Source organism: Epinephelus lanceolatus, chromosome 4, assembly GCF_041903045.1.
Source record: "Epinephelus lanceolatus isolate andai-2023 chromosome 4, ASM4190304v1, whole genome shotgun sequence".
NCBI classification, from domain to species: domain Eukaryota; kingdom Metazoa; phylum Chordata; class Actinopteri; order Perciformes; family Serranidae; genus Epinephelus; species Epinephelus lanceolatus.
The window spans coordinates 33,750,919-33,763,280 of record NC_135737.1 but is presented as its reverse complement, the minus strand read 5'-3'; the positions used below and the strand labels follow the sequence as shown (position 1 = coordinate 33,763,280).

At 41.6% G+C, this 12,362-nt stretch overlaps 1 protein-coding gene across 1 annotated transcript in view; it reads right to left on the bottom strand.

The window, feature by feature from the left end:
* Nucleotides 1-12,362, bottom strand: part of dner (delta/notch-like EGF repeat containing) — a 98,707-nt gene that overhangs the window by 14,360 nt on the left and 71,985 nt on the right. Inside the window, exons 6-7 of the mRNA XM_033630414.2 lie at nt 11,354-11,507; nt 9,798-9,911 (exon numbers count right to left, since the gene is read on the bottom strand). Of these exons, the coding sequence (XP_033486305.2) occupies nt 9,798-9,911; nt 11,354-11,507 (268 nt within the window). The remainder of the gene's footprint in view (nt 1-9,797; nt 9,912-11,353; nt 11,508-12,362) is intronic.

Sequence of the window (12,362 nt, the reverse complement as noted above, 5' to 3'; positions counted from 1 at the left end):
CTCTACAGCTAATTTCAACATTCATGATATTGTATGTTAGGTGAATTTTTATATATCCTACCCGTTTACATTTTATTAAGTCTTACAGTTACGCATAATAAGGGGGGGCTGCTTTGGGGGACAGGCTGTCTGTCGATAGTGTTCTCGGTTTCTCAGTCAGATCCACCCTTCATTCCTCCACAGCTTCACCCTCTCACCCAAATTTGGTCACTTATGGCTCCAAAAAAAAAGACAAGATGGTGATGGCAGAAATGCCAAATTGAGGCTTCAGAATGGGAGTCCACAAACCAATGGGTGACATCACTGTTGCTATGTTCATCATTTGTACAGTCTATGATATAGAGCCAGAAGAGGCTTAGCTTAGCTTAGCTTAGCATAAAGACTGGGAGCTGGGGGAAACAGCAGGCTGCTCTCATAAACTGTCGTACATTTTCCGATGAGAAGTAATGCACCCAAATTCGTGCATATCCCACTTATTTAGAAAGACTGCAATCATGTGATGAATGCGCTGACGGAAGTAAATGAGGAGGTAGTCCCAAGTGGTTTTGTAAGGAGGCAGATTGGGGTGTGGATGGGTCACATGCTCAGCTAAGCTAACAGCCTTCTGACGGAAGATGAGATTGGTATCTAGATGTTCTCATGTCATTCTCAGGCAAAAGCAAATTCTATTCCTGTAAGCCTCACGACTTCCCAGTTTTGTAGAAGCAGATGTTCGGAGAGTGACAGCACTGATCAAAGATAATATGCCGAGAAAAAGAAAGCAAGTGGTTTGGTTCTGTTATCATGTACCACCCAAAATCATCCCCAAATGTTCTGTCTTTTATCCTCTCCTCCTCGTCGCTGGAAACAAAAACAGGCAGTTAAAGCAGCTTGTTGCTGTCGACAGGAATATTGTGTTGCAGGAGGATGGTTGTGTTTCAGTTTCGTGCAGACCAGTGCAATTAATTTCTCTCTGTGGGCTGACTGGTTGTCTTTTAGAGCCACTGGTTTCTTCTTCCCGTCCTCTCATTAGCTTGTGAGCCTCTGCTACGCTCACCTATTCCTCATCTAAAAATAACTCTCCTCCTTTTTGCTTCACCCCTTCTCCTCCTCTATCTTCACCTCCCCTCGAGAACTGCTATTGTACTGCAGAGCGGAAAAGGACTACATGCACACACCTCACTGTGATATAGAGAGCGTGGGTCCTCTGATTTACAGTAACACTGTAGTAAATCCCTGTGCTGACTGCACCGAAGTGCACACTCCATTGAGCTAATGAAGAGATCTCTCTCAAGCATCCATTGATCTGCAAGACTTTATTTCACTGTGTGAGAGGGACATTTATCACTGAGCAGCAGAGAGGCAGGAGTAATCTGCAGCAGTCGGAGAAAAATCTCACCCAAATCTCTCTCTCTTTCTCTCTGTGTTCCTTTTTCACATCTCTGCCTCCTTCCAAGCTCCCTCATCTCTCTCCCCTTCCTATCATATGTTTGCAAACACACAGATGCTGGCCCACACACACTTAAACAAGCTCTCGCATAAATTTAATGTTATGATTTGTATTTGTTCTGTCATGGTTTAATCCCCCGCTTTCCTGTGTTTTCTTTGCTCCGTGTAAGAACCTCCGCATCTTAAGCTCAGCGTTTTCCGTTTATTTGTCTAAACATCTATCTATCAAACACAAAACACACACTGTGACATGGGACCTGGCTGACATAGAGGAGGCTGTTTGTTCCTGCTGCTGGCGTTCAAACCTGCCAACATTAAACGCAGTTAACAGTTTAAATTTAGCTAACACGCTCACTCCCCCGCCCTGCTATCTGACTGGAGGCAGTCACAGCACTGACACTCACACTTCCTCTTCTGTCAGTGTGTGTGTGTGTGTGTAAACGGAAGAAAGTTAATATGAATGTGGCACTCGCTGCTGAGGAGTCAGAGTGCAAAATTAACTCGAGCACATCTATGAAATTCCTATTATTAATGGTATTCATACAGATTTGACTTCTTCATCACTTTACTTTGAACTGGGAGTAAAAACTGGAAGGCAAGCAGATAGTACAGACATTCATAAATATCCAACCCTGTCTCCTAGACATTACATTTGTACGTTACTAAACGGATTACTCAATTATGTTCTTGTGGCAACGTCATCGCAACCTGGATTGTGATCAGAGACAACACTTCTTTAAGGTCACGCAACATTTTTATTCATGTACCGCGTAGGCTTCAGAAGGAGCTGGTTGGGGAGGATGGCAGGCGTAAAATGTGCAGGATCTTGACACCAGAACTTCAGGTTCGTATTCAGACATCGGCCTTAGGTTTAGGCAACAAAAGCACTTATAAGGGTAGGGAAAGATTGTGAATTCGGATTTATGTTTAAATAAAAAACAGAATAAAAAAAAATGCTTTACTTACTTACTTACTTACTACTTACTATGAGTGAGCAGTGTAGTAAGGGTTAATTTTATAGTGCCTCAAAGGGCTTTTACACTACATGTCACATTCACTCATTCACACACTGGTGGCCAAGGCTACCATACATGGTGCCCCCTGTTATTCAGTAGTCATTCACACACACTCACACACCAATGTCCTGGCTGTTCATCTCCTCTGTCATCGTCATGTTGCAGGTGCACTGCACACACCTTTTAAAAAATCTGTTAATGTGAAATGCATGCCTCATATTAATTTACACCCTCTCCGAACAGCAAGCAAGCATCACTCTCTGTCCACACTGAATCTGTTAAATATGTTGTTCTGTTACATCATGTAAACAAAGTGCGTAGGGTACCTATCAGCTGTGAGCTCGAGTGCAGATTTAAAAGATGGGTGAGTACTTGCTATCTTTCCATGCTTGCACTTTTTAAACAGACAACATGTTTTATATTTCATATTTACTGGAAATGACATATAATATAACCAACAGCAAGTAGGTTGTTATTAGCGATGGTCATTTACCGGAAACTTTAAGCTCTCTGAAGATCTCCCTTCAGCCAGCTGCCACCTTATTTAGGGTTTTGCAGTTAAATGAGGAGGTATTGTACAAATAATAACTCATTTCAACTTCACAAATCGGCCATTTGTTGTCCATTGCAGAGCTTTAAAAGCCAGTGATAGGAATAAATACCACAAATTTAAACTGTAACTGTAAGAGGATACAATATATTTTGTATTCTAAATATGTAACTCAGTTACTTGTATTCTGTTACTCCCTAACCCTGTGAGAAAGTAGCTGCGGCTGGAACAGCTGCGTGACCTGCCCACCAGCTACATGACTTGCTCACCTCAGACCCCTTCGCTCCTTGGTCCGATAGCAGAAGCCATGAAAAAAAGGCTTAATTAGTGTTTTGCTGGATATGAAGTGTTAGGTTAAAAAATACGTAGTTTAGGTTCAGGTTAGGGTAAGATTAAAGACCCTGACACACCAAGCTGATGGTCGGCTATCAGTCAATGTTGAGCTGTTGGTGAGCATCTGTTGCCATAGTCGGGGTGGTGTGTTTTGCACCGTTGCCCCTTGTCAGCCCCTGTCAGCTTTTTTGATTGACAGTTCAGCCCAACGGACGAGAAGAGAAACAGAAGTGAGGAAAGTAAACAAAAAGCTAAAGTCAACAGGGAGTGAGACCAAAACAAACTTGTTACATAAGGTAAGATTATTTTTCTTTAGCCACAAGCTCTTTAGCAGAAATGCTTCATGATGGTTTGTGTTATTGTTCATTGGCACACAGTAAATATGCTCTGTTCATTCAACACTGCCTTGTGTTGTTAATATGCTAACTAGCGCCAAGACGGTCTTCCGGTTTCCCTGTCAGACCTCTGCCGTCTGTGTGAAGAATAATTTCCTTTAACGCAGAATGTACGTGCTGGTTGACCGTTGACTGTAGCCTTTGCGATGTGTTCATGTGTAACTTTTTTAGCTGAGACACAGTGATGTCAGACGATGCATTAGGGGACTTTCATCGCTGCGGTTTGGTGAGTCTGGGCCTCAAGGGTTGCATCTCTTTACTTTGTTGACCAGTTGAATCACATATTAATATATAATGAATAAGGTAAATGAATAAAGTGGATTGTTGCTATGTTCAGTCTCATGTATTCGCTACAACACGCGTTGCAGCAGGATTCATGCAACTGTTGCATTGGTATGTTTGTCTTGCACTGGTGTTAGGCGTAGTTTGTAGACGCATGTCATGTAGGCTACAAACAGAGTGTAGTTGCAGATATATACATGTCTCACTGTGAGTGGATGCTGCACTGCAAGACTGCCTGTTTTGGTGGAAAACAACTGAAATACGTTGTCAGTAAACATTTTACTGCTTCCTTTGGTTCAACTGCATAATAAGCAACATTTCCTCATTAAGTTAATAGAAAACATAATTTGCTCAGCATTACAAGTCCTTCAAAATGCATTTGCTGTTTTAAATTAGTTATAGGTGAACGTCACTTTTAGGAGACAGGGCTGGAATACCTGATTCTACACTTGTTTGTATCATTTAAATTTCCATTTACAGTAAATTGTAAACATGTAAACATGAATAGCAATAAGGTCTGACTAAGGTAATGTCCCACGCTCTGTTTAGTTGTTATGTCGCTTTAGTCTTTAGTTCTTATTTCTCTCTGGAAATCTTTTTGGTTTTCAGATATGCTGCTGACGGGGAAACAAACGGGAGTGAAAATATTACCTTCTATCCCTGCAGGGCGAATAAACATCCCTGCCTCCCTTGTGATGTAGCAAATAAAAATGCAGCTTTTGCTCTCACAGTTGGCCCAGTGATCACAGAGTTGATGCGTCTCTGATGACAGCTGCTACAGTTGTCGTGCCATCCGTCATTTTATTTATTGCATCTGTCTGTGCAGGAAGATTGTGAGAAAACTTGGAGATTTATGAGGGTGGGAGGGTAGATGTGTATCTGGCCTCTGTGCATGTTCATCTGGCCGTATACTATATGAATGAAGTCCTAATTATTATTCACCTTAAAGCATCCTACTCTTTTCTGTCTTTGAGAACCATGAGCAAACAGACTGAGAAGAACTTGTGACTTCTGCTTTAAACAAAGAGACAAGTACCTCAGTCCAGGGGGAAATGAAATGAATGCAGGAGGAACAACAGAGAACAAACATATTCTCCTTTCTCTTTGTTATCTCTACCCGCTCTACATACTGAAAGGTTTTACCCAAAGGACACGTAATGCATTTATGGACTTGGAGTGTTAAAGAAATCCTTTTTTTGATACAAGATGAAATGTTGTCTTTCACTTGCAAACTTTACATTACTTTTAAGGGTCTCCTTTACAGCATCCACAATAAAAAACATCACTCTGGGTGAAAAACATCTCCTCTACTTCTGATTGTTTGCCCACAGGCTGTGTTTTCACAGAGACATTTAAATCATCCTCCTCTGATGTGTTCATCAGTATGGACGCACATCTCTCTTCATCTTTGTGTGATTCTCTGACACACACAAACTTGTTTTTGTCACTGAGGAGGACATTAAAATGATGTGCATTTATTTCCCGGAGTCCTACTCCAACCTTTACCATAAACACTACACTTTGTTTTTCTGTTTTTCTGATTTCCATCTCAGAACAGACAAATGATGCAGTGGTGTTATTAAGCAGTCACATCAACCTTTACCTCAACCTCGTCCTAATCTGTCCCAGACTGAACCTGAGTCTCCACGACAATGACAATGAAGGGAGATTCTTCTTTATCAGAGTGTGTTTTCCTGCAGGAGTGTGTGAGTGTCGTTCAGCATTATCATTCATTTACTGATTATTAATCTGTGTGACCCATATTGAGACTTTCCTTTCTATGGATTTTACATTGTGAGTTTGTATGAGTGGAGCTTTTCTTTTTTCCTGCTCTTTAAAGTTGTCTGTGTTTACTCAAAACTACCTAAATATTTCAAACTACTTTCGCTGCTGCAACATTAGAGGCATCAATCTTGCAGCACTGACTCTGAATAACATTTACAGTATTTAAGAGAGACAAACGTCAATTATATTATCCTACATTTTAGGTTGAATTATTTCATAGCAGACACTCTGACTTGTCATAGAACACTCTTACAGTGTGTTCACACCGGGTGCGAGGCAAATTTTTCGCGCGATAAGATTACATACAAAGTCAATGTAAAGACGTGAATAGATGCGAATTTGTGCCGGTGGCGCGAATGGCGCAAATGACGCGAATGGAGCGAACACGCGAAATTTGCGTCATTCGCCTCTTCGCGCAAGTTCAAAATATTGAACTCGAGGAAATATTCGCTTGATGCTGCGTTGGGGCAGCCTATCAGCGTTGGGATTTTCCTGTCGTCACCGACGTCACTGACGTGCTGCTGCTGTTGTAGTAAACAACATTCATTCAGGCGACATGTGACTTGCCAGATACAGTGAGTATTTATTGATTTTCACATGCAAAAAACTCACCGGAGACAGATGGCTATTTATTTTGGTGCTGATATTCAATGCAGGCTCCACTTCACCGACGGCGACTGGGATGTTCGCCCTCACTGCAGGTGTCTGGGTTATGGAGAACGCAGGTAGCCTTCAACTGCCCCCGCCTTGTTCCGAAAATGGAGGACAAGCTAATAATAGCTGTTTGTGGCCACCCTGAGCGTTATGACATTACGTCCCCAAATTATAAGCTTCGGACCAAGAAAGACCTGGCGTGGAGGAAAGTGAGTGAGGAGGTCGGTCTGCCTGGTAAGTTTTGAAAATTGATTCCAACTATCAGCTGTACGTTTCTATCAACAAAGTTAGCACTAGCATTAGCCCCAGTTAGCACAACCGATGTAGCTTGCTTTCCGCCGGCATACTTGTCTGATTTACTAGCGGTGTGAACACACTGTTACTCGCGCGAATGACTCGCGTGTAGCGAGTAAAAACAAATATTCCAGCGGTCAAACTCGCGCGAGTAGAGCGAGGCGAATATTTTACTTGCGCCCGGTGTGAACACACTGTTAGAAATAAAGGTGATAACTTGAACCATGCAGGACTCTACAGCTTCTCTCCATTGGAGAACCCTTTTGGTTCCTGGTAGAACTATAAATGTTCAACTGTAGACTGTATACAAAAATGGATGACATGACTGCTCCATGAAAGAGAACGGTCTCACTCTGATGTCGTCAAAATCTGGCGCTTGGGCAGTGACTTGCGGCGTCAGAGACCCATGAAAAAAGGTATCCTTTAATGTTGGCATAATATGCGGCTGGTCGCTGTTATAGTTTAACGGCGCCCGGCCATGCCAGGGGGCAACGCGGCAGGACAAGGACAAAAGTTAAGGTGGCGTATGTCCGATTAAGGCAGGCAGGAGGGGTGGTGGATAGGTCCAACAAACACCGACTTTCACCCAAGAGAGTGGTGTTCGCATCCTGTAAGATTCTAAAGCCAAATCCTGTTCTTTTTTCCTAAACCTAACCTTGTGCTTTTGTTGCCTAAATATCAATTTGCGATGATGTACCAACGCAGTGCATTTATTTTGAAAGAGACTGATGTAAACATTAAATTTCCTGTGAAAACAGACGTGTATCTTTAAAGAAGAGCACTTGACACAGTGTCCCAGAATATCAACAACCAACGCACCCAGGGTACCTTTCATATCGTATGTGGACATGGAAAGTCCATGACCAAACACGTCCATATGTGACGAGGGTGGAGTGAGAATGTTTTGCATGAAAGTGAAGCCAAAACATCTCCATCGCCCCCTGGTGGCTGGCTGCAGTATAGGTCATAAAACCCACCCCCTCCATGTTAGCAAATGGGACATAAGCCAAACTAAAAACTCAAAGTACACGTCAAATAATCTTTTTCCCAAAGGTGGTTTCTGTCATTTTAGACAGTTCATATCAAGCTGGTGTATGTTTAAATGTTTATTGTTCTGATAAGTTTGGTCATAACTAAGTATTTGATGCTATAGAAAGGGAGTTTGATGTCATGATTGACAGTTGTGTGTGCCAGTTGGTGTACTCAAGATCAATGGTGCTGCTCAGGATTGGTCGAATGGGTGTATGGGGAGGAACTCCATACAGTGGCGATCTCTACCGCGCAGACACTGGCTCCAAATGATGCCACTAGCACAAGATGGTAGCAGATGTGTCCGGGATATTTTGGTGTTATTTGGCGTACAATCATGTAACCAATGTGCTAACGGGTGTGAAGAAGGTATAAGTCAGCGTAAAGAGGGAGGTTGGGGTGGTGGATGGGTCACAAAACACAGGACTTTAAGACGCTGGCAGTGAACCCTGTTTGTCATGTTATCACCGAAACCTGACCTACATAATTTTACTTTCAGAACATAACTTTAGGTTACCATGGTAACCCCAGTTCTCTGATAACCAAGTGAGGTATCTCACTATGGGAAGCACCTTGAGGTGTGACCTGTCATCTTCCACAATTACTTACACTTGAAGGCGCCTCCCATAGTGAGATACCAAGCGAGGTTTGAAAGATGTTAACTACGTAAAGTCATTCGTGGGGTGCTAATTTGTTAGATATCATACAAAACATTGTATGTGGATACGTTGTGCAGATTGATTTACTCTGCAGCTCCATGTAAATACACGCGCAGAGAGATAATTTGTCCAAAACTTCCCTCAGACACAGAGTCATCTAATAAGCTCTTTAATTTTTAAAAGCCCTTTTCCCGATAAAATCTTCTTGCACTAATTAAAGGTGCTGGCACGGCTCTCACCTCTGTTTCTCCCACTTTATGAAAAGAGCTACACAAGTGGTGGATTATGAATTCCTTTCCTCATTGGGGACCTTGTGTTTTTTTGGCAGCTGCAGATTAAGAGTACAGTCAGGTGCAGCAGTACAGCAGTTTGAATGAGGCCTCCTCCAGACCGAGAAAGAACTGACTACCGGGAGCTGAACCTGGAAGAATGAAACAGCCTTCCTGCCAGCCTTTCCATCCATCTGCTGGATGGTATTTTCTTTATTTATGAGTCGAGGTCCATTGTTAGCTTATGTTTTCTCTGTATTTTATATGTATCTATGTGTGTGTGTGTGTGTGTGTGTGTGTGTGTGTGTGTAAACACTGTTGCTGGTACATGGTGTACATTAATCGCAAACTAGTGCACTCTTGTTGAGAAATGCTGTTTCGGCAGAAGTTTTGCGGTCACAGATTTCCCCAGAGAGGCTGATGCGGGTCGCTGAGGCTATGAAGACTAATTAGAATAAAGGAGGAAGGTTTAAATTAAGCATCTCAGTGGCACAGATACCGTTGAACACGCAGCAGACACACGGAGCCTATAAAAACTGGAATCAGACAGCTGGAAAATACACACACTACTGCAAGATTCACACACTTTTTCTGTCTACACGTTCCCCTCTGGTTTTTCCACAAAGATACACAAACATCACAAGCTGCCAAAGGCGGATTTTGGTGCAGATGCTTGTATCATGTGTCTGTCTATTTTATTGATATCTTTCTGAAATGTGCAACTGAATTCTAAAGATCAGATTAATCTTATCTTAAGGTTTAAGATAAGATAAGATAAGATAGGACTGTATTTATCAAGGAATGGGGGAAAAATCAATCGCAATATTTTGTGTGGTGATATTGTATCATTACACAGATACATGTACTATATAAATTACTAATGTTGCAAATACAAATTAAACTTTTAATAGCCTATTAGAAAAATAAAAATCAAATGTTTTTTTAGTCCACTAGACACATTTTGCTGCAATAAAAATGACTGACGTAACATGAACAGACTGAAAACTTGATCTTATTAAATAAAACAAGTGTTGAAAATCACAATATATGTGCAATGTGCAACCATTAAATATCAACTAGATGCAACTTTAACTTTCTCCTACCTTCGGGACAGTAGCACCTGGGTCCGGCCAGGCTGCTGAAACAAGTGGCTCCGTTCTTGCAGGGCTGAGAGAGGCAGTGGTCGACCAGCAACTGGCAGCGCTCCCCTTCATAACCTGAGAAACATTTACAATCAGATTTATTTCATGACATTTGTTCAAATGCAGCTAAAAGTAAGATGCTTAAACTACAAATAATACAAAACACACAACCTTTGCACAGGTACATCGTACCAAGGATGTAAAAGTTTAAATTTTTGTTATTTTAAGTGAATAAAATGGATGATGTATGTCTCAAATGTTAGACCTGACTTTGTTTAAATACGCATTGTAACACTGCCTAACCATTGTCTAACCATTAGTCCACCGTTGTCTATGTAAGTATATTTGGATCCAGATTAGTTTAAAGAATGTATCTAGTTATTTTTTGTTTTGTTTTATCATTTTTGCACTTGAACGGTCTTCATGTTTGTGTGGTTGTGAAAGTTGTCTTTGTAGTTTTTGTTCATTTTGTCATTTTAAACCAATGACAAGAGTATTATCAAAAAAGAGAAACCTTTTTATTATTTTTTACTTGCTTTAAAAATGTTTGACTTACGATTAATATGATTGATTGATTATGATAATACAGATTTTTTTTGTTTGGTTGTTTATGAAGCCCACAAACTGAATTTAGCATTAGTTCAAGCAGGACACGATGTCAAGCTCAGCTCACATCCCAGCTACATCAGCTGATCTCAAACAGCCCAATCAACTGATGGAGCAGTTGATTGATGGAAGGGAGTCAGCTGATAGATCACATGATTCCTTTCTATGCAACCAATTGACGAATCTCATTCAGGGCGCCCTATTTAAACTGCTCTGGCCTGCCTACTCTTGCTGCTTCCTCTGCAACCTGCCTCCACCCCAGCAGAGAGGTGTGTTCACTCCGCCTTAAAGCTTTCCATGTAGGCACATGGAAGGGCAGGGAGGTTTGCTCTCTCCACCTTAGGCTTTCTGCGTAGGCCAAGGAAAGGCAGAGAGGCCCCAGAACAGAGTCATACCACCAAATATAATACTGCAAATGGACATAAAGTTTTCTTTGACTAAAGTGGTCCTTAGTAGCAGCTAATGGTAATCCTAATAGAATAATACAGAAATAAAATACACTAGTTTGAGCCACCTAGTTGAACCAAGTTGACTTATTATTGTCCGTCTGTATCGTTTTCTTCCTGTTTCTCATCAGCTGCTCGCTTAGGGCTTGTTATTACAGTTTTTTAATAGGGAGTGACAGGCAATCAGTGGTCACCTCTGACATTCACCTTCCTCCCAGAGGCCTTTATTTCAAGTCCCTGTCCTAAAATAAATCTGACAATGTCAAAGGTTGACTGTGCTCTCTGGTTCTGTGCTCTTATTTAGAGATTTTCTTCAATAAAGAGAGGGGACAGTTTTAAAATCTGTGCAGCTTTAATCAAACCGACCAAGACCACACAGTGAGGCCGAGACTCTTCATGAAGCCGTATGGGAAACAGTTTATCACAAACACATGCAGCATAACGCGCACATACACACACACACACCTGGTGGGCAGGTGCATGTGAAGTTGCGTCCTTCACCCCCCTGTCTAACGTCGATGCAGGTGCCGTTGTTGCGACAAGGTCGGCGGTGGCAGGCGTCAAATTCCTCACAGAAGATTCCAGTGTAGCTGTCCTCACACTCGCAGAAGAAAGTGCTCTGCGAAACACACACACACGCACAAATGTCACATGTCAAATCAATGAGCCTTGAAGGTGAACCGACGGGTGATGGTGATGACGGGGAGAACAACTTGTGAAACAGAATTAATGAGATTGCGGATTGTAAAATAATTCAGTGACATAACAAGCAGCAGTGACACAGTTTGGTTTTCACAGCCGCCCTCTCTACCCTTTTGTTCATTTTTTATCATTTGCATTGAGCGTCACAACCGCTACATCTCTTTTAGCACAGCGCATGATTGTAGAGGCGACTAACAGGTCTCAGGTGGTTCCTTCCTCTGCTGCAGCATGGTTTTTTTCACTCCGTCTTCAAGGTTGCTGCTACACCAGAGCATAGACCGACATGCATTTTTCATTGTCAGATAATGAATGAAACTGTAAATCCCCACTATTAAAAATTGATCATGTTGCACTGCTGTAATTTGAGGCACTGTGTTATGTTGTTCTGAACTGTCCTGACTTTTTTCCCTTTGTTTTCTGTTGTGCTCTGCACTGTTTTCTGTTTTTTTTTTTCTGCTTTACTTTTGTGAATAATGATCAAAAGGCGCTTGCATCGCTAGCCGCAGTGCTGCAGCTGCAGTGATAATGTTGGGTTATAATAATAATAAAGAGACTTTGCTTTTGCTTATTTTGCAGTTGCACTATTATTATATTACTGGATTGCTGAAACCATGCTTATACAAACAGCAAAAAGAAACATGTCTGAATGAAGATGCTGTTTATTAATAACTGCAAATATCTGGATGCTGCAGTTCTAATTAAGATGTGTTACCTCACTGCCAAATTTCTATTTGAGGACTTGTGGCCACCATAATATTTTCTATTCAAGTAT